Source organism: Rhincodon typus, chromosome 13 (assembly GCF_021869965.1).
Source record: "Rhincodon typus isolate 14 chromosome 13, sRhiTyp1.1, whole genome shotgun sequence".
Taxonomy (NCBI): domain Eukaryota; kingdom Metazoa; phylum Chordata; class Chondrichthyes; order Orectolobiformes; family Rhincodontidae; genus Rhincodon; species Rhincodon typus.
The window spans coordinates 64227158-64250911 of record NC_063344.1 but is presented as its reverse complement, the minus strand read 5'-3'; the positions used below and the strand labels follow the sequence as shown (position 1 = coordinate 64250911).

The 23754-nt window shown below is 42.1% G+C and overlaps 1 protein-coding gene across 1 annotated transcript in view; it reads right to left on the bottom strand.

The window, feature by feature from the left end:
- The window catches only part of crocc2 (ciliary rootlet coiled-coil, rootletin family member 2), a 267028-nt gene that overhangs the window by 55283 nt on the left and 187991 nt on the right, over positions 1–23754 (bottom strand). Inside the window, exons 26-27 of the mRNA XM_048604136.1 lie at positions 7726–7875; positions 4024–4224 (exon numbers count right to left, since the gene is read on the bottom strand). Coding sequence (XP_048460093.1) covers positions 4024–4224; positions 7726–7875 — 351 coding nt within the window. The remainder of the gene's footprint in view (positions 1–4023; positions 4225–7725; positions 7876–23754) is intronic.

Genomic DNA, 23754 nt, shown 5'->3' with positions numbered 1-23754 from the left:
ACATTAGCATTCACCGACCAAGATATTGGGCATTAAGGAGAGATGTGAATGCCTGATATTGTAAAGAAGTCCTTTTTCATTATTTGTTCATGGGATGTGGACATCACTGTGCCAGGCCTGCATTTATTGCCCAGTTAAGAGTCTTTCACATTTTTTGGGTCTGGGGTGACATTTAGGCTAGACTAGGTAAGGATGGCAGAATTCTTCCCTTGAAGAACACAAGTGAACAAGGTGATGTTTTACAGCAATTGGCAGTAGTTATGTGGTTACCATTATTGTCCAGATTATTTTAAAATTGTAATTAAATTCAAATTTCACCACCCTCCGTAGTGGGATTTGACCCCATGTCCCCAGACATTAGCGGGGAGCATGAATGAATATCCCAGTGACATTACCACTATAGGACCACCTCTCCATTTAGAGGCTATGTACAAATTTTCTTTAACTCTTTCATCTGATGCAGCTGCCCATGGCCAGGTCAGCATTTATGTCCCATCCCTGATTGCCCTTGAAAGGGTCAAATTGCCTTTTTGAACACTCCAGTCCGAGACCAAGGGATGTCGGCGCATAATGCTGTTAGGAAGAGAATTCTAAGATTTTGATCCACAACAGTGAAAGAACAGCAATACAATTCCAGGATTGTGTGTGGCCTTGCTGGGAAAATTGCAAGTGGTGGCATCCCCATTCATCTCTTGACCTGGTCCTTCTAAGTGGTTGAGGTCATGAATTTGGTTAGTGCTGTTGAAGGAATTCCACAGTACTGCAATAAAATAGTTTTGGATGGGGGGAGATGGGGAAGGAAGAAGGTAGTGTGAATCATAGACTAGTTGAGTCCAATGACATTTTTGTGTGCTGTACCTCATTCAACTTAAAATGGATAGGGTAGTCAGGGCTTGCAAGGGTAATTTGGATGACCAGTAAGGTCAAGAGAAGAGAAACATTCTAGAAAACCTCTGTATAACTGGCTTGGGAAGCAAGGAAAAGTTCAGAACACAATGCCAGTCTTCTGAAACCTGCAGCCCTTGAGGGATACAGGAAATACAAAGATGGGTGGTCTCCCAATAGCAGCAATGCTAAGAACAGTCTAGGATACAGCAGCCAATTTACCTTCATAACCTGCAAACCAATGCATGGTTAATTCATCATGATCATCAATAGTTATCAATGGATATGGGGAGACAGCGGGAGCATGGTATTGAAGTGGAGGACAGACATGATCACACTGAATGGTGGAGTCGGCTGGCTGGGCCAAATGGTCTACTCCTGCTCCTAGTTTCTACGTTTCCAGTAAAAGCTTATTCTGTGTAGAGAGAGATGGTAATGGATGCTAGTCACTCAAGGCTGAGAGAAATACAGACACTACACTGGTATAAAGGGATTTTGTTTAAGGGATGTTCATGTGTGAACATATATGACAGATTTATTTGCATGTGAGGAGCTGCATGGAGTCAATGGCATGGGGTGGGGATGGCACTGGAGAAGAGAAAAAGGATTGAATGGCATGGAAGGAGAGGGAAGAACAGATTGGATGATTTGCAAGTGTTCTGTGGCTCTCTGTTAATTTATTTCTTTATTCAGTTAGAGGAGTTTGAAGCTGGGAAGCTGTATGTCACTGTTTGGTAAACTTCGACCTTTTTATTTGCACTGCAAGCTGCACAGAAGGCAGGGTGCAGGCCAGAATGGAAGGAGGTCTCAGGTACAACTAGCTCTTGGCTCATTCTTTGCAATATGGTGACCCCAGCATGACTTGCGAAAGGAAAGTCAAAGTTGTTGGGAATGATGACTCCAGGGGGAGGTGTTCCCCAAGATCAACTCAAACACAATTTTATAAATACACTGCAGTGCAAGGAGTGCTTGATGATTGTTTTCTTTGAGACAGCATTTTGAAGTACACTCCCTTCTGTATCTGTAGGACTTTAAGAACATTCTGACACTGTAGACTGTGGCTGCAGAAAGGTATTATTTCGACTCCCACAGCTTTACCAAATACCAACGTAATAAAACCCATCCCTTGAAGCTTTTGAACTTAAGAAGATATGACCAGTGTGACACAAGTGCTAGTGGCATCTGGAACATAGGCATTTGATGGCTGAACAATCAGCACAATCACTGTCCCTACTTCCTCAATGCCCAGTAATTCTAGGGAATTAATTTTCACAATGCAACATCGTTTTCCACCTCAAAATAAGGGGACCAAAACTGTGCAAGGAATTGAAGTCCTGACTGAATGGACACAGGACAGTTTTATTGCAGTTAATTGCATGTTTGAGCATTGAAACCAATTTCAATATCTGACCCCCTTTCCACTTTGGTTGCTGCTCTAATCACTCTAGGCACTCGCTATAAGCTGCTTCCATTCCTGCCTACTCTTTGCAGGCCAGTCAAAGTCTGATTTTGCATCACTAGATAGAGTCGCAAGAGTCATACAGCATGGAAACAGACCCTTTGGTCCAACTTGTCCATGCTGGCCATGTTCTCAAACCAATTAGGCTTGGCCCATATCTCTCCAAACATCCCTTATTCATGTACATATTTAAATGTCTTTCAAACGTTGTAACTGTACCCACATCCATTACTTTCTCTGGAAGTTCATTCCGCACATGAACCACTCTCAGTGTAAAGAAAGTTGCCTCTTGTGTCCTTTTTAAATCTTTCTCCCCTCACCTTAAAAATATGCCCCCTAGTTTTGAATACCCCCACCCTAGGAAAATACCCTTGTCATTCACCTTATCTGTGCCCCTCATGATTTTATAAACCTCAATAAGGTCACCCCTCAATCTCTTAGACTCTGGTCAAAAAAGTCCCAGTCTTTCCATTCTATTTTTATATCTTAAACCCTCATTCCCGACGACATCCTGCTAAATCTTTTCTGAACCCTCTCCAGTTTAATAATATCCTTCCTATAACAGGGTGACCAGAACTGCACATGGTGCTCCAGAAGAGACCTCACTAATGTCCAAAGGTGAACTGTGTATAAGAAGTGAATTTCACATTACATCTTTGAAATATGAGCAGGCCAACAGCAACAAAAAAAAACTCTTTGTCCCTGTGTTGATGCCATTAGCAGAGTGCATAATCAGCCAAACCGATGCTTTACATGAAAAACAACTCTTGATTTTACAGGGATTCTCATTAGTGGGGATTATTTGTATGCACTTGGCTCAGTGGGTGACACCTTTGCACCAGAATCAGAAGACTGTAGAGAAATATAACTCCCAGTCCAGGACTTGAGCACATCATCCAAGGTGAAGTGGCAGTGTAGTCTTCACAGAACACACACTTTTCTGTGTCTCATCTCTTAAACAAGATGTTGAGCTATTTACCTTTAAGTGGAGATAAAACTTTGTCGGTGTTTTTGTGAACAGCAGCATTCTCCTGGCCAACATTTCCCCTTCAAACAAATCACTAAAAGTTGACCTATTGGTCCTTATTTGATTTGCCGTTTGTTGAATCTCACTGGAGGCAAACTGGCAACCATGTTTGTCCCTGTATCACCAATCAGGAGAGGGTGGATTAGTCTTTCGTACCCGAGTTCTTCTGTGGCCTGTGACTCTTTGATTTCACCTCCAAACACAGCAGGAAAGATACTTTCTCAACGTGTGTGTAGGGATCTTACAGAGTGGAATGCCCAGTTAATGTAAAAAGTTCCTTTGGAATGGAAACTGAATATTTGTCCTAAGGTTGCTCAGCCCACAGGTAATGGAGTTAAAAGTCATCGCTAAAGAGTAGGACAGAGGGGAAACAGGATGAACAGTGGCTAGTCCACCCTGGTCAGGTCAGGATGGAGTGCATATTCGACAAAAAGGGGAACCACCCTAAGCTCTTCCATGGTGTCAAATCAGTGCCCAAAAATGGATCACAGATTTACATTCCAATTTATTTCACAACACGAGGTGTTTAACTTACAGATAGGCGAGAAGCTACTGGATTTCAGCTGGCCTCCAGGCACAGACGCTCTGACCACTGTGAGCACAGATCAAAGGCTGTTTCTCAGAGTGATCGGCCTGTGGACAATCCCCTTACCTTGTCCAGGGTTTTCTTCAGGGCAGATTGCTCCTTCTCGAGGCGGACCTTTGAACGTTGAAACTCCCGTTTCTCGTTCTCCAATTGGGCAACAGCTCTCTGTAAGTTGGTCACTCGCTCCTGGTAGATGTGTTTTTCTTGCTGAAGTTTCTCAATCTGTTTCAGGGCCCCTTTTTCACTTTCCTGCCACTGGCGCAGTGCCTGCGGGTACAGGAAAGGGAATTAGAACAATTGGTATCTCTGCTAAGTCACTGACCATATTCATATTAATTTAGACGGATACACTGTCAGTTCTGGTTTATTTTAATGTATGCTGCAATACATCAATAAGTAGAACTTCAAGCAGTATGATCCTGAAATGGGATGACTAGAGGAAAGAGAGTCAAATTAGCTCGTAAATTGGGCCTTATTCTATCTTTGTCCTCTGGGGGAAGGATGACCTTCATGTCTTATCTGAGAGAGATAGACTTGTTGGAAAACACCCAAGATCCTGGGCTGGATATGAAAGGCAACAATAGATATAGTTAGAGGAAATGTAGTAGAAAACTGAGCACTGGTTGATAACAGAATGGTATCTTCTGCAGTATTCCAACAGAATCCAGTCAAAACACAACAATCAGGTGCATTTGAGGCTGTATTTCAAGAACACAAGCCAGGTTCGAAGATAGCCATGATGTGGAGGTGCCGATGTTGGACTGGGGTGGACAAAGTCAGAAGTCACAAGGCACCAGGTTATAGTCCAACAGGTTTATTTAAAATCACAAGCTTTCAGAGCGCTGCTGCTCCTGGAGTCTTCACCTGAAGGATCAGCTCTCCGAAAGCTTCCGATTTTAAATAAACCGGATGGACTATAACCTGGAGTCGTGTGATTTCTGACCAGGTTTGAAGGGTCAGAGCTTTACCTGCTGCTTTCCATTGCTGTTCATTCCCAAAGGATTCCCTCAGATAGATGGACAGCACGGATTTGTAGGGCTGAATTTCACTAGCCCCACTGCTCCACCTCCCTGGCGGAGATGGGATGTGTAAAACAGTGGCGGTGGGGAGGTGTGGTGGAGATTGGGGTGCTGTGCCTGTTGTCTTCCTGTTGCCATGCCATTTGTCCAGTGCAGGAAAATGTGGCAGATACCATTCCCACCCAGAGGCCAACTGAGACCCAAGCCACCACTTCCCACCACCTTTGCATTTTTTTTTAGTGGTAATGGATGGCCCCCCGTTATGTGGTGAAAGCGTTTGTTAAACCGTGATGGCCTTCCAGCAGTGATTGCAATGAGGTCGACCTCATAGGATATGAGTTCCCTGATTGGAGCTGTTAATCTGGTCAGACCCAATTAGGGAGACCTGGCTGACATAAAAGGATGAGTGTCCTTGAAGCAGACACTCTAGTGACTGACTCCATTAGACGTGGTATTATTGTCAAAGACTGTGCAACTTGTAAATAAAGGGTGGTTGGTAACAGGACACTGGCCTTTATGAAGTTATTTCACTTTGCATATGATAAACAGACCTCTCTTCACGTCCTGCTTGGTCCTATCGAATTGCCACCTGTGCCCTGAATACCACTTAACAATTTGGGAGATAGTATTCCTTTTGTCTAATAAGCATCCCATGGGAAGACACTGTTCACATGACCTGTAGAAGGGTCCTTGTCCAAGTCACGGAAGTAGTAACACAGCAATATTCTTTTGATTTTGTTTTGAACTTGTTGCAGAGTTGTACAGCCAATCAAAGCCTGACTTTTCTCCAGGCTTGCTGCAGATAGGCTGAGCAGTGAACCTTGCCAGCCCCCAAGTGGATAGGTGGGAAGCAGTGAAAAGCTAAGCGGGGGCAACCATTTTGAACCTTCTCAGCACTGCAGCTTCATGGAAAAACGGAGAACTCAGCTCGGGAGAGATTGCAGCCAGAGGTGAGGTGAGAGATGGGGGATGGAACGGTGAAGCAAACCTATGTATGAATTCCGCCAACACTGATCTGAATATGTGCCATCCAACACCAGGTCGGTGTTATCTAAACACAACTCCTCAGCTTGGTGTCAATCTCCAGTCCTTTCTGCTGATCAGGACTTGAGGCCTAGTCTCGTCTTTCTCTAATTCTATTTCTTAACCAAAATAGCAAAAATAGATTTTATTCATTAGATCTGCTGATTGGCACTTTTTTTTTAATATAAATGACCATTTTTACTAATTACTCATTAATTTAAATTTGGAGTTGTTTTATTTTTGAAATTCACCTTTACTGTTGTGCCAAGCTGTGTCTTTTTGAAATTCGTTCACTGTACTCTTAAATAAGAGAAAAATTGAAAAAAAGAGGAGCCCATGTGAAAAGGTGGCCAAGTCTGTTTCAGTCTATTTGCTTCTTCCAGGTGTAGTCCCAACAGTAGCCACCATTCCCAATGGTACTGCTAAGAATGAACCATTAGCCCTCCAACTGGTTTACAGTCATTGATAGATAACCAGCAGGCCTGGTGTAGTGGTAATATCCCTGGACTAGTAATCCAAATGCCCAGGTTAATATTCTGGGGACCTGGGTTTAAATCCCACCATAATGATGAAATTTGAAGTCAATTAAAAAAAAAATCTAGAATTAAAAAGCTGGTCAATAGTGATTATGTACCCACTGTTAATTATTGTAAAAACCCATTTAGTTCACTAATGCCCACCCTTTTGGGAAGGATGTCTGTTTTCCTTACCTGGTTTGGCCTACATATGACTCCAGACCCATGGCAATATGGTTGACTCTCAAGTGCCCTCTGTGTAATTGGGAATGGGAAATAAATGTTGACCTAGCCAGTGAAGCCCATGTCCCACGAAATGAACCAAGAAAAGAACATCAGGATGCAGCCCTGGATCCCACAGACTGAAGTGGGGCGACCTGTTTTTAAGCCCCTCATTGGCCACCCGCCACCAAGAGAACAACATTAGTGCAATAGTGACAACAGAATTAATGAGGAAAAACTCAAATTCCAAGCTACTTAAAGTTGTCTCACTATTCCTGAAATCAAATTGTGGCAAAGGAATGGTCACAGTATATTGCAATATTCTGAGTTTCCGTTTTCTAAAAACTGGTGAATTTGTACTGGCACTCATTATGTTAGCTGAAGCTAATGGGATTCAGCTTCCTGCTTGTATCGGCAGTTGTTTCTTCCTTTGATGAGCTTTTTACATCCTTCAAAAATAACTCAGGAACACATTTTGCAGAAATCTGCCTCCCAGACCCCTCAATGGGTGACTGGTGTGGTAACCAGCTACAATAAAATAGTGTCTTTCCAGGTTTCGTGTCCAGAATGTGTTAGGTTTACTGGTCTCAGACGTTCATGTGCCAGTGTTCATGTTGTATGCTTTGACCTAAGAAGGGATGGGCTTGCTGGATGAACAAAACTCTGCCAGAATTCGTGCTCCTCAACAGAATTCAGTGTGTTTCTTGACAGTGCTGCACTCACTGCCCACCTTGCCAATTTCCAAGGCCATGAAGAGATACCCAAACAATCTTAGCACTCATACAATCAGATGCCAACCAGCCTGAACGGACATCATCAGGGAAGGAGAGCATGTAAACTGGACTAAATCCACAGACTGATCAGGAAAAGCAATCAATTTCTTGCTGTTTTATTTAGCAGTGCCACTTGTTCCTCAAATGGTGCTAAGAACCTAACTCTTGAAATGATACTTCTGCATCAGCACTGCCCCCTCAGTTTCTGTTGCCTACCTCCTGGAGTTGCCGGTTCTGTCCCTCCAGCTCCAAGCGCCTCAGCTCCAGATCTGCCTGTGCATTCTGCAAGAACTGCACACGTTCCACCAAAGCATGGTTCTTTTTCTTAGTTTCCGAGAATCCCTGATTGATGGTGTCCAGCCGCTCCTGTGACAAACACAAAAAAGCAAATCAACAACGTTCTTCAAAATCAGTGAAGTGCACGTGTAGAAAATTATGCTGTACCTACAGCACACATCCTGCATCTGACCTGGTCTGTTCTGGCGTTTGTGTACCACATGAGCCTAATTCTAACCTGATCAGGAGATCGTTTGATTTCTTTCTCCCTCTTGTGTTTATCTAGTTTTGTCTTGTACATGTCTGTGCTATTCACCTCGGTCATTCCTCGTGTTAGTGAGTTCCATGCTCTAGCCACTCACTGGGATTCTGCTGAATTCTTGATTTGAATTTTAGAGCTAAGAATCATTTCAACACCTTCAGATTGTGAGCTCACTCCCATTTCTTCCCTTTCTTTTAGCTTTACTTGTTGCATTCTCGGTCACCATGTCTTCTTCCCCGCCCCCCCACCAAAACCACCTCCCCCACCACCACCAACCCCAGTGGGACTGTCTGTTCTTTCCAGTCTGGCAGGTAGACACAACACTGTTCTGCCATTCTCACCTTCCGATCACTTAATCTGCATTATCAACACCCTTTCTCCCATGGCATTCCACCCTCACCCCCCACCATTGCATAATTGCTGCCCCTCCACACTTCACATCATCACTGATGAAGAGTTATCTAGATTTGAAACATTAGCTTGCTCTCTCTCCATGGATGTTGCCTGACCTGTCGTGATTTCCGGCATTTTTGTTTCCAGTACAGATTTCAGCATCTGCAGTAATTTGCTCCAACATTGTATATAAACTCCAAGAACTGTCTCACTATGGAAACATTTTTCCTGAGTTGACCTATTGAACCACTTCATAATTTTAAAGACTTCAAGCCTTCTCTCTTCTAGGTAAAAGACTCCTAAACTGTTCAATCTTTCAGAACACAACGGAGCAGGTAAATATTAGTAATTGCATCCATTACAGAGATCAAAACATTTATAGGCTTTCTTCTGATAGAAAATTCCAGGGCAACTAATCTAGTTTTACCATCAGCCATGATGGTGGTTCTGCCTAGTCTGCCTCATGCTCATTTGGCATCTCTGTGCTAGTAGAATAAAAATCTGCCACTCTGTGCTTTGCACTGCAGGACTTTTGGGAGAGGAAATTTCATGCATGGTTCCTGTTCCCAAATAAAGAATGCTGCTGCTTCAGAAGCGAGCTGGCTATTTCCCAGGCCCAATGGTTTAGGAATGGGGGTGGGCTTTAGCTTTAAATCATTTCGTCCACTTATTGGCATATAAGACAATTTCTACACCACTGTAACCATGGTATATGTCATGGTCATATCCACAGGAACCAACTGAGACATCCTGAGTAGATTCACTGCCACCAATCCTCTTTATTGCTATTAGTTTAAGTTATGATACCAAGTGGGGAAGAAACTATCAGCTTGATAATCAGAAAGTTTCATTGCATTCTGAAGTGTTAACTCTGCTTTCTCTCCAGAGATGTTGCCACATCCCTTGAACTTCTTCATCATCTGCAGTTGATTGTTTTTTCTTGGGTTCATTACATTTTTCTTAATAATTAGTGACATTATATCTGAGTTACAGTAAAATCCTTCATAAGACCTCAGGTTAGACTTATAGAGAAAATACACATTGCTGTGGGTACATGGCCTTAACACTAAAACAGCAATTGAAATATTGGTTATAAACACTGATTAGCTCCTCCTAGAATCGTTCCTTTACAGCATGATGGGTGGAGTTTCTTGCGATGTCAATTAACCCTTTCAGGTACTAACAGGGTGCAGTCAAGAGGACTTGAAATAGTTAGAGGTACCAAGAGTCTTATGAACTAACCCAAAAATCAAATATTCTGCATCTAGAATTTTTCACACTCCATCACCACCAATTATTTTACATCAAGCATCTTTGAACTGAAGCAATTCTGATCTTAAGTCACCTATATTTTAGGCATTCTACTACAATTATGGTAAAAATGTGACAGGGAGGCAATACATTTTTGATTACAGAATTTCCTCACAGTCTAAAGATTAGGTCTAATTTGATGTTATCAGTGATTGACAGCCCAACAGGCCAAACGTCCTCCCTGATTTGAGGTTTTAAATGGTGCTTTGTTTTTTCTCTCACTCAATTATCCCTTAATTAGAGATGTCATCATAGTCAAATCAATACTGGCACCTTGTACTAGAAACCGGCACTCATTAACCTGGAAATGATTAACTTGAAGGCAAGCTTTAATCTTCACTGACAGAGGAATCACATCTTTTCCATTGATGAGAAATTGACCCATCCATTGAGTAGAATCCAAACAGTATGGAAACAGGCTATTTAGGCTATCAAGCCCACATTGACCCTATGAAGAACAGCCCATCCAGACGCATCACCCTATCCTATCCCTGCACTTCCCGTGGCTGACATACTTAACCTATACATCCCTGAACACTATGGGCAATTTAGCACAGTTAATCCACTTAACTTGCTCATCTTTGGACTGTGGGAGGAAACTGGAGCACCCAGGGGAAACTCACACAGACACAGGGAGAATGTGCAAACTCCACACAGACAGTTGCCCGAGGGTGGAATTGAGCCCAGGTCCCTGGTGCCATGAGGCAGCAGTGCTAACCACTGAGCCACCATGCCGCCCAATTCCTACAAAAGCCCATCTTCCTGTGAAGACTGCACTTCGTTCCATTATACTCTCAAACAATTTGTTGGCTTGAATTTATGGCTTGTCCCTGGCCTCATAGCGCCAGGGATCCAGTTTTGATTCCACCCTCTGGGACTATGTCTGCATGGGTTTCCTGTGGGTCCTGTGGTTTCCTGCCACAGTCCAAGGATGTGCAGGTTTGTTGGACTGGCTATGGGAAATGCAGGGTTACAGAGATGGGGTAGACCTGAGTGGAATGCTCTTCGGAGGGTTGGTGTGGACACGATGGGCTGAATGGCCTGTTGTGGGGATTCTATGATAATGCTTTTAAGCCTGCCTTCTTTGAAGGCAGCAGAATTCACAAAGTGGCAGATGTGACAGTATACACAGCAGCTCTGATCATTGAACTAGATCTTGGACAAAAAAAAATGTGCTCCAGATTATAGTGGACATTAGGTCCTCTCTTAGCAGGAACCACTAACTGTAAACATGAAAGAATATCCACGACAAACCTGGAAAATTAGAATAATTGCTAAGACTGGATTTTACTCTCACCATACCATGCACCAAGAGAATCCAGTACCAAAGATGGATCATCAGGCACTAATACAATAACGGTGTGCTGGAAAAGATCTGTCCTGAGCCAAGAGTTTCCATTGTTGAACCATCATCAACCTCTATACTGTGTTGAGACTCCTTGGCAGTGTCAAAACCTTCTTGCAAAGTACCTTCTGCTAAATACAATACTGATGGAAAAGTTGGTGACTGATTTCCTGCGCACAATTAAACAATAGGGAGAGTGAAGATTATTTGACTAAGAGGTGGCAACTGCTTTCTAAACCAAGACAACCCCCAATCCCCCACCCCCACTCCCCCATCTTTCCACTTAGGCCCCCATTGCTGCTCTCCATTAAAAACTGTTAGGATTATGAAAACTCTCAGTATATTGGCCCTCCGCCAAAACAAACACACACAAAGAGCTCTCTCCTTGTCTGAGCAGAGATAACAGCAGCAGAGGAGTCATCCTCAGCTTTGCACAATGTCACAGACACCACATGGTCAGATTACTCCTGATGCTGTTGTCTATCCACATTTCAGGAGGCGCTCAGTATTGTTATTGCTATACTCCCTCCTCAACTTCTTATCCCTAACTACTTTGAAACAACTTTACCTTGCAGATTAACAACTAATTCCCAGTAAAATTAAGTCTGACAGTAGCTGTTTAGCATCTCTGTGCATGTACAAGTTGTGCACGAACCTGTGGAATTCACTCTCACCAGAAAGCTGTGGGACCAGTTCATTAGATACATTCAAGAGGGAGCTGGACGTGGCCCTTGCAGCTAAAGGGATCAAGGGGTATGGAGAGAAAGTGGGAGTGAGATACTGAAATTGCATGGTCAGCCATGATCATATTGAATGGTAGTGCAGGCTCGAAGGGCCGAATGGCCTACTCCTACACCTATTTTCCGTTGTTCTATGTGTAGGAATCTCAATACTTATTTCACTCCCGAAACTATGCCGAAATGAATCTCTAATTCATTTCCCTTCAAGCTTGGGCTGAAAGTAAAATGGTTAATTCTATCGCTTGAGACGTTTTCTATGTTCGGAACGTACACTGGGGCGGAGGAGTGTTGTAATAGAACATAAAACGAAAGAAGGTTGTGAAAGGGACAAAGTGAAAGATAAGTGATGGAGGCACAGAAACATTGAAGGACTGGAGATGGAGAGGTAGGCTCATTGAGGGATCAAATACAGAAGAATACATACACTGGGATGATAGAGAGAAATAGAAACACTCTTCGAACTGGAGGAATAGAGGTACTGAAAGATCATCATTAGAGGAATGGATCGTTGAAGACTGGGAGACAGATGGATAAGATTTAAACTTAAAATTTGGCACATCACAGAGAAGGAGTTCAAGTCTTGATGTAAGGGTTATCATTACAGATATTCTCCATTTGATGAGACCTCAATACGCTCAAATATTTCAAGTGCTCAGCACAAAACACTCAGGCTCAGGGAGTGCTGTGAGATTTTGCACAATGTTAGTTTTCTTCATGCGCAACACGTTCAGTGAAGGTTGTCCTGCGTCACGGGGGTAATTGGATGCAGCTGGCGTGTTACTGTGCTGATTTTCCCATTCCTTGCCTTTTGGGTCTTCCCTAAACTTGGAGCTCTGAATTTGGCTACCTGCCATTTCAAAATACCCAAGAAGAATTGGATTTTCTTTGGTGCTGGCACAGAGACACAATTAGTACCAGGAGCCTGAACACAAAGATGTTGCTAGAAAGAGGTTTTGTCTGTCCATTTGAGCATTACTGACAGGATCCACATGGGTAGCTGCCAAACAGGGGTAAGCTTGTTAACTGATGAACAAGACTGGCCTTTATTGGAAAGTTCTGAAAAATGAATTAACCTTCTGTGCTGTAACCATTCTGTGATTCTATTGCACAGAGTTATTTTTCGATATGAAAATTAAAGTGCTTTTCTCACCTTAAGGCCTTGTGTCATCTAAGAGCTTAGAAAGCAAAGATCACTCCATTCAGTTACATGCTTTAATTGAAGCACTTGGAGTCAAGCATAACATATCCTGATTTCTCTCTATTCTTGTAGCAAGGAATTCACAGAATCTCTACAGTGTGGAAGCAGGCCATTTGGCCCATCAAGCCTTCACCGACCCTCCAAAGAGCATCCCACCCAGACCCCCCCTAACCCTGGCCATTACAGTTAAGGGGTTTTACTGATGGTGAACATAAAACACTAGGTGTCGCTTCTGCATGTGCCAAAGTGCATCTGGTACAGAGCACAGTACTGAAGAAGGAAACACAGTCAATACGTTACTCATCAGAGATGTCTTGATAAATGAATAGATAGTTTGGGGTCTGACTGTGTGCCAGACCTCTGGTTAACATGAGGGGTGAAGGGGTAAAGTGCAGTGTAGGTGTATGGTGCAATTCCTAACCTTGAAGGACATTAGTGAACCAGTTGACTATTTGCAATGATCGGGATAACTGAATGGTCATTTTGTTCCTGCAGTTAATCCACAAGTCACTCGCTGAATAATTTGTATCATTATTCCTTACCTTAAGACATCCCAAAGCTTTTTCTTTTAAAATTGTTCATGTATTTAAGCATTAATTTGTTGTCCGTCCCTAACTGTGCTTGAGAAGATGTTGTTGAGCCACCTTCTTGAAATGCTATGATCCATGTTCCCTCGGTGCATCTAGGTGGCTGATAGGAAGGGATTTTTGACCCAGTGACAGTGAACCAGTGGTGATATAGTTACATGTCAGTTTGATGTGTCATATGGAGATGAACTTGATTTTGATTTTATTGTAACGTACATTTTAAAGTAAGAATCCAGTAAGATACAGTGAAAAACTTCTTTTTGTGGCCTCGAAACAGTGCCATTTTGAATAATTTAAGAATAAAGAAATAAAAGAAAAGAAAGATATAGCTGGAAGGGAGTCCATCAGGTCCTAAGCCAGCTCATCACCGTCAATGGTGGCATTCCTATTTGTCTGCTGCATTCTAGAAAAGAGGGGTGGCAGGCTTGGAAACTGCTGTTGAAGGACGCTTGGTATCTTCTTTCAGTGCATCTTGGAGATGGGTACACATTGCTGCCACTGTGCATTGTTGGAAGGAGTGAATATTGAGGGTGGTAGATTAGATGTTTATCAAGCTTTGTCCTGATGGTGTTGAGCATTACATGGTGTAACTATTCTACGACCCACTCTGGGAGATGTCACATTTCAGCTAAGACAAAAACTGAAGCCCTATCTGACATCACAGGTAGACATTAAAGATCATGTGACAATTTTGATACACATTCATCAGACAAGTGGAAATATTCTGTACATTTCTGACTTGGGCTTTTATAGATGGTAGACAAGGTTTGGGCAATCAGGAGATGAATTACAGGCTACAGAGTTGCCAGCTCTTGACCTGGTTTAATAGTTACAGTAATTATTTACCTGGGTGAGTTAGGTTTTTTGTTAATGGTAATAATTTGGTGATAACGATGGAGGATTCATTAATACTAATGATGTTGAATTTCAAGGGAAAATGGTTAGGTTCTACGTTGTTAGAGATTATTATTTCCTGGCACATATTTATAATGAACTTTACTTGTCATCTAGCAACCCAGGCCTCAATGTTGTCCAGGTCTTGCTGCATAAGGACACGAGCCAGTTCATTATCTGAAGAGTATCAAATGGTGCTCAATACTGTGCAGCGACCAGTAGACATCTCCATTTCTAACCTCACGGTGAAGGCAAGGAGATTATGAAGCAGCTGAAGATGGTTGAAAATAGGACACTACCCTGAGGAACTTCCTGCAGAGATGTCCTGGAGCTAAGGTGACTGACCAACAACAACCATAACCATCTTCTTTTGTGCCAGCATGACTCCAACTAGTGGAGCCTTCACTAATTCTGATAGACGTCATTGATTTATAATTAATTAAAAGTACTTCTGAAATGTATTCCATATACTGATAGAGGGAAATGTGTCAGTTAATCTATACATTGCAAGATTTCACAACCAGCACAGAAATGGTGATCAGATAATCTGGTTTAGTACGATGGTTATGGGTCAAATTTTGGCCAGAGAAATTGTCAGCATTTTCAAAGAAATGGTGATCTTTAAAGTTTGTCTGGAAGTTCAGATGGGGCTTCAATTGTTTCCTCTGAATGTGACATCTCCCAGAGTGAATTATAGAATAGTTACAGTAGGCAAGGAAGCCATTCAGTCCCTCTGATCGGCATCTGTTCTATGCAAATGTGTTTCAAATAAACTCACTGTCCAAACATTCTCTGTAACTCTGAATATTTTTTGTTTTCTTCAGGCGTTTATCCTGTTCCCTTTTAAAATCACAGAGCAGCACTCCCCCAGTAGTGCATGTGGATGTTAGATTTGTTTGAATGCGGAGATCTCTGCAGTGGGTCTTGAACAACAACCATAACCTTCTGACTCTGAATGGAAAATGTCCTCCAAACTGTTACAATCCCCATAGAGTCTGATTACTTGAAAAGAACTTCCAGTTAATAAACTGAAAGATTGGTATGGCAAGATTTCACAATTTATGATGTTCACGGCACCAAACAGCCTAAGAACACTTAACAATTTCTTGTGGGCATCTTCTACTTTAAACCGCAGAACACAGGCTGAGAAATACTGACTCCCTGACCCACCACAAAATTACAGAACTGTTACTGCTCGGAACGAGGCCATTGCGTCTGCGTCATTACCTTGTGTCAGTCTCTAGAATCCCCCATAACCCTGCACTGTATTTCCACCCAAATAATCATCCAGTATGCCCTCCTGAATGTTTCAGTTGAACCTGTTTCCACCACGCTTCCAGCGAGTGCATTCTGCACCATAACTATTTTGAGACAGCATAAGTCGTTTTCTCACCTCACATTTGCTTCTTTTGCAAATCACTTTAAATCTGTGCCCTCTGTTTCTAGATCCTTTTTATGAATAGGAACAGTTTCTCTCTATCTACTTTATCCAGCCCACTTATCATTTGATAACCTCTATCAGACCACCTCTTAGCCTTCGTCTGTCCAAGGAGAAATATCCCAACTTTTTCAATCTGAAGTTTCTCCTCCCTGGAACCATTCTTGTAAATCACTTCTGCACTCTCTCCAATGGGTTCACAGCCTTCTTATAATGTGTACAGTTCTAGGTGGTACGATACTGCAGCTGAGATCTAACAAATACTTTGTACAAATACAACCTGTCTGTCTTCTCTCCAACCTATCTGCCCCTCACTCCTCACTGACCAACTCCCATCTCAACTCCCTACCGACACTCACCTTTACTGGCTTCATCCCCGCCTCCTTGACCTGTCCGTCTTCTCTCCCACCCTATCCACTCCACTGTCCACCTTCTATCACCGCCACCCCCTCTATTTATTTCAGACCCCCCTTCCCCTCCCCCATATCTGAAGAAGGGTCCAGACCTGAAACGTCAGCTTTTCTGCTCCTCTGATGCTGCTTGGCCTGCTGTGTTCATTCAGCTCTACACCTTGTTATCTCAGACTCCAGCATCGGCAGTTCCTACTACCTCCAACATCACTGGTTTGCTCTTGTACTCTATGCCCCCAGTATTAAAGCGGAGGACATGGTACCCTTTACTTACTCTTCTCTCCACCTGTCCTGCCATTTTCAATGATCTGTCCACATATACACACAGGCTCCTCTGCTCCTGCAACACCCTTAGAGTTGTATCCCATATTTTATATTGTCTTTCAGCGTTCTTCCTACCAATACTCATTACCTTATGCATCTCCGCACTGAACCTCATCTGCCATCTATCTGCCCACTCCACCAACTTGCCAATGTCCTGCTGGAGTTCTACACTATCCTCCTCACAATTCACAACTCTTCCAAATTTGACATCATATTTTATTTTAATTTTCATTCATGGAATGAGGGCATCGCTGGATAGGCTGGATAGGCTACATGTCGGCCAGGCCAGGTATGGATGGCAGTTTCCCTCCGTAAAAACCAGATGCCCTTTTCCAACAACTGACAATGGATTTGTGGTCATCATTAGATTCTTAATTGTCAATTTTTATTGAATTCAAATTCCATAATTTGCTGTGGCAGGATTCAAACCCAGATCCTCCAAACATTACCTGAGTCTCTGGATTAACAGTCCAGCGATAATGCCACGAGGCCATTGCCTCTACTAAATACAAAGTTTGAAACTGTTCCCTGCATACCAAGATCCAGAATATTAATATATGTCAGGAAACGCAAGAATCCTAATACTGATGCCTGGAGAACTCCATTACAAACCCTCCACCAGCTTGAAAAATATCCATTGACCATTTTTCCTGTCATTCAGTTAATTCTGTATCCATGTTGCTACTGTCCCTTTTATTCCATGACCTATAAGTTTCCTCATGGACCTGTTGTGTGGCACTGTGTCAAACACCTTCTGGGAATCCATGTATACCACAGCAGCAGCATTACCCTCACTGAGCCTATTACTTCTTCAAAAGACTCCAGCAAGTTAGTTAAACACAATTTCACCATTAGAAATCCATACTTGACTCTTCTTGCTAAATCCACGTTCTCCATGTTGCTACTAATTCTATCATAAATTATTTTTAGAATCTTCCCCTTCATTGCAGTTAGACTGACAGGTGTGTAATTACTGGAGTTATCCTTACAACCTTTCTTGAACTAGGACAAGATGATTGCAATTTTCCAACCTTCTGTCACCTCCCGAGTGTGAGGAAGACTGAAAGATTGTAGCCAGTGTCCCTGCAATCTCTGATCTTCCTTCCTTCAGTATCCTTGGATGTTTCTCATCCAGTCCCTGGGACCTGTCAACTTTAAGCATGAACAGTCTATCCAGCATCTCTTCCTGATCAATTTTGAACATTTCAAGAGATAGAGTTTCCTCCGATGTCACTCTGACGTTCTGGGTATATCTCTCTCTTTGTTAAAGACAGATGTAAAGTATTCATTTAGTACCTCAGTCATGCCCATTGCCTCTGTGTGTAAATCCCCTTTCTAGTTTTTAACTGGCCTAACTCTTCTTTTATCACTTTACAATTTATAAGCCTGTAGAAGACTTTGGACAACTCGTTATGTTCGCTGCCAGTCTTCTCCTAATTCCTCTTTGCTTCTCTTTGCCTGTTCATCTCCTTTCTGGAACTTCTGTATTCCTCCTTATTCTCAAATATACTTCCTATCTGTCACCCATCATAAGGACCTTGTATCTTTATCTTAACTTTTATCTCTTTTGTCATCCAGGCAGTTCTGGATTTGTTTGTCCTACCTTTCTCATTTGAGGTAATGTACCCCAATTGTATCCAAACCACCTCCTCTTTAAAAGATGGCCCACTGTTCACTTAGCTTTTCCTGTTACTTCTTTCAATTCTGGCCAACTTAATCCTTGCCTCATTGATATCAACCCTGCACCAATTGATTTTTCTTACTCTGGATTGATGCTGTTCATTCTCCACCACCATCCTAGACATTATCATTATCGATAGTAGGAACTGCTGAAGCTGGAGAATCTGAGATAACAAGGTGTAGAGCTGGATGAACACAGCAGGCCAAGCAACATCAGGAAAGCTGAAGAAGGGTCCAGACCCAAAACGTCAGCTTTCCTGCTCCTCTGATGCTGCTTGGCCTGCTGTGTTCATCCAGCTCTACATTGTTTTATCATATAATAAGTACTGTCTTCCAAATGTTCCTCAACTTGAGTCACTTGCCCCACTTCAGTTCCAGGACCAGGTTCAAAAGGGAATTCTTATTGTTGGACTGGACACAAACTTCTGCTTGAAACTCTCCTGTATACAATCCAGAAACACATGACCCTCGGTATCCCTTACACTACTAGTATATCAGTCTATATTTGGATATTCAAAGTCCCCATTATGACTACTCTATAATGTTGGCATCTCTCTCAAATTTTCCAGCAAATTTGTCTCCCTACATCCTTTCCACTATTTGATGGTCTATAGACTACACCCAGCAATGTAATTGTACCATTCTTGACAAATTATTCGATCCTTAAACTCTCGGAGACATCCTCTTTCCTCCAGCAGAGCAGTGTTCTCCTTAACCAATATTACCATCCCTCCTCTATTCCTTCCATTTCTATTTTTTCTGAATCCAGTAATGTCTAATACCCAGTCTTGCCCTTTCTTGAGTCACGATTCTTATTGCCAATATATCATATCTCCACACGGAAATCTGTACCTGTACCTCGCCAAGCTTATTTACTACGGTCAGAGTATACATCAGAGTATGCACATTAACACTGAATTAGACTTCATTCCTTTCTCTCTTATTTCAACTTCACCTATTACCCTCTATTCTCTGTGTTAGTGCCAGCTGTATCCCCAAGTATTTTATGAACAATGATATTCTATTCCACTATTTTCACTTGGATCCCACATCCTTGCTAACTTAGTTTAAAAACTTCCCAACACTAGAAAAATACTCACAAGGAACTCAGTACCATTTCTCTACAGATGCAGTCTTTCTGGCTTGTACAAGTGCCATCTTCCCCACATCTCAGGATTTCAAAGCCCTCCTTCCTACATCATTTTTTCAACCACCAATGAGAACGCTTGATGGATCAAGCTCCAATCAGCCACTGAAGAGCTGACTGATGAACTCAGCGAAATACAAATCTCAATACTGAAGTCCCAACCTATCACCTTCTGTCAACCTCTGGGTCCTAGAGATTGTTGCTGCAGGCCCAGGCTTTAGGACACTAAGACAACAAGATGGTAAGTGCTTTTCTTTTGCATCTCGAGGGCTGGGTTAGGGTTAGGGTCAGGGTCAGGGTCAGGGTCACGAGGAAAGGTGGGATCAGAGGCAAGGACCTTTAGTCTGTCATATCTGTCCAACTGGCCCCAGATTGGGGCAATTTGTGGCCATCCCTCCAATCTCAATTTGGAAGCCAGCTGCTCTGGTTTTGCTCCGGAAGGCAAGGAATCAGGCTGGTGCTGAGTTGAGGTCCTTAATTGGCTACTAATGTACTGAATTAGGGTCAGTCAAAAAGGTACCTCTTGGACCTTCTCTCTCAGCTCCTATTCTTGAAGTGGTGACAAGGAGGCAAGTAACTATCCAAGGCCAATATGCCCAATTACTGACCCTTCTTGCCACCATCCTCACCGCCTCCAGGGAAGGGATAAATGCTAACACAGGCTTCCCTTGGTACTTTTACACAGCCCAAAAATCCCACTTTACAGGTATACATTACACTGTCCTCAATTACACATTCAATTCTCTGAGCTTCCAAGGATTTATTTAGTTATTTAGTTATTTATTTATTCATTCATTGGATGAGGATGTCATTGTCTAGGCCAGCATTTATTGCCCATCCCTAATTGCTCAGAGAGTAGTTCAGAGTCAAATGTATTGCTGTGAGTCTGGAGCCATATAGGCCAGACCAGGTAAAGATGGCAGATGCAGCTCCTAAAAAGGTATTAGTGAACCACATGGGTTTTTCCAACAATCAACAGTTGATTCATGGTCATCTTTAGATTATTAATTCCACATTTCCTTTTCACTGAATTCAAATTCCGCTATCTGCCATGATGGGATTCGAAACCAGATCCCCAGAACATTAGATGAGTTTCTGGATTAACAGGGCAGCAATAATACCACTAAGCCATCATCTTCCCTCCTTTCCCAACCTCATCACTTAATTTTTGAACGGTCTTTCATAGTGAGAGAATTATTTTTTTCTTTACACAGAATTCTTCTTCTAGCTCAAACTTTCCAACCTCACTTCCACTCCTCACAAATTTGGACTTACCATTCTGGGCAAGAACTGAAAGCTGTATTTTTGTGAAGTGAATCATGCAGACCTTTGGTCTCCATTTGTTGTCTCTCTTCAGAACCCTGGCAGACTAACCTTGTTTGAGAGTTTCAGGAACATCTTAGGAATCTTTCCACTCTCAAAATCCATCTCCATGACAATCGTGGGCCTTGTATCTAGGTAGAAGTACTGATTGTCTAGCCTTCAGACACCAACTGTGTTTAAACTTGGAAATGATTGGGCACTTTAGAGAATTATTGGTTATAACTTAACATTCTCAGCATCTTCCTCAGACTTTGAAGACTGGCTGTCTGATCACTAAACGCAGATGCTTGTGCCATTATCTCCTAAGGTGAATAATTCATACTTTCTTTTCAGTAAAAATATGGATTTTCCTTTGATTTTTAACAGCCCCCTCATTTAAATCTGCTGTCATGCAGATGTCAAAGGTCACATGATCCCCTCTATTGGACCTTAAGGATCCCGTCTGAAAATAGAACATGTCTCATGAACTTGACAAGTGTAACACAACTGAGGTGCCGATGACAAAGTCAAACCCAAAGAGGAATGTAAAAACCATTTCAGGCAAATCAAGTGTGGGGTCGAAATATTGGACAGGAATGAGAATACCTTGTGTCGAGCAGTATGAAGTTGCCATGAAACACGTGGAATATTTGCCCTTTGCATTTTATACAATAGCAGCAGATGTCCTGAGACACTGCACATATGGAGTCAGAACACAGTTAGGACAAACTGCTCAGATGAGAGAGAAAGAAAGAAGGAGTGAAAGGAAGAGAGAAAGAAAGGAAGAGAGAGAGAATGAAAGAAAAAGAGCAAGAGAGAAATAAAGAAAAAAGAAAGAGAGGAGAAAAGAGATGGAAGGAAGGATGGAGCGAGAGAGAGAAAAGAGAAAGAGATAAAGATGAAGCAAAGAAGACAGGCAGATTGGTTGAAGGCTCTATTATACTGTCAAAATTGCATTCATACAAATTGGCTTCAGTGCACATCAAATGTGGCAGTATTGAATTGAATATTTTGGATGTTTTGCCAATACCTCTCAAACCTGGGACCTGGATCACTCAAGGAAATATCATCATCTGCAAATTCCCTTCTGGCAACTCATTTCCCAATGTGGAACTAAATCATCATTCTTTCACTGTAATTGTGTAAAAATCCAAAAGGCACTGTTGATATATCAAAATCATATGGGCTGCAGTGGTTGAGAACAATGGCTCACCACCACCACCTTCTAAATTGCATTTTGGGATAAGGAAAAACTGTTGAACTTTCCAGTGATGGTCACATCCCAAGATCAAATTAACAAAGAAACAGAGCCCATCTCACACAAAATGGGTTTTGCTCTGAATGAGGGTTAACTTTCAGTTTGGATGTCGATTTCAAAAGAGTTAGCTTGGATCTCTTGGCTCATTTGAAGACTTTAAACCAAGCATTTTCCTTATTCTGAAATTGTGTTCAATAGGGTAAGAAGACAGTGTAACTCTAGTCTTGTTGTTCCACTTAGTTATTATTCATTTAAGCTGATTAATGAACTCAGTCAGTTAACAGGAGATATTGTATTTTTTGACCAAACAGAACATTGTTCATATAAACATTAATTCCTTGATTCTTTACCAGTACTTCTCAACAGCATAGTCTACAGAGCATGCAAAGATGTTGAAAGTGGTTTTAAAAGGTCATTGGACATTTATAAATTATTGTGGACTGTACCCTATCCATTTGATCAATAGAAAAAAATTGTACAAATACCCACAGGTTTCAAAGATAAATAAACAATGCCAACTTTATCCTGGACTAGTTTTGTTGACAAATGACAGTAATCCCAGCCCATATACTATCATCCTATTGAAAACATTGCATATTCCCATGAATTTAAATCTGATTTTCCTGAGAAGGGTCTTCGAATCATAGAATTCCTACAAAGTGAAAGCAGGTCATTCACACTATTGGGTCCACACCAACCCTCCAAAGAGCATCCCACCCAGATCCACCCCATCTCTGTAACCCTGTATTTCCATTGGCCAATCCACCTAGCCTGGACACTGTGGGGCAAATTAGCACAGCCAATCCACCAAATGTGCACATCTTTGGACTGTGGGAGGAAATTGGAGCACACAGACACAGGGAGAATATGCAAATTCTACACAGTCACCCAAGGCTAGAATTGAACCCAGGTCCCTGGTGCTGTGAGGCAGCAGTGCTAACCACTGAGCCACTGTGTCACCTGAAATGCCTTTGGGTCTTGGACACCCAAGTACGGACTGATCGAATTCTGTTCCGGTACTGATGCTGTCTGACCTACCGAGCAATTTTTAAAATTATTTATCAATTTCCAATTTCCATTTTTTTTGCTTCCATTGTCAGTCAGATACTTTCTTAAATCAAACATCGTTGCTTTTATTCCAATTGGATACCAGTTTGTGTGGAAAACATATTTTCTGACTGTGAGTGTTGCCTACAGATCAATCACAGAGAAGTGGTATTTTCAGTGCTCAATGGCCTATAACAACAACTTGAAATTTCTTACATAGCAAAATTAAGCAAGTAACTTCAGAGGAGCGTTGTCAAACAATATTTGACACTGAGTCACATCTAGACGCAATGAAAACAGATGATCAAAGCATGCTCAAAAGAATATTAAAACTGTTCTAAAGGTCAGAAAAAGCTGGAAAGGTTTAGGGAGGGAATTCCATAATTTTCAACCTAAGCAACTGAAGGCATAGTCATAGAGATATACAGCAATGGGAACAAACTCTTTGGTCCAACTCGTCCACGCTGGCCAGATATCCTAAACTGATCTAGTCCCATTTGCAAGCATTTGGCCCATATTCCTCTAAACCCTTCCTATTGATTTACCTGAGATAGTAGGAACTGCAGATGCTGGAGAATCTGAGATAACAAGGTGTAGAGCTGGATGAACACAGCAGGCCAAGCAGCATCAGAG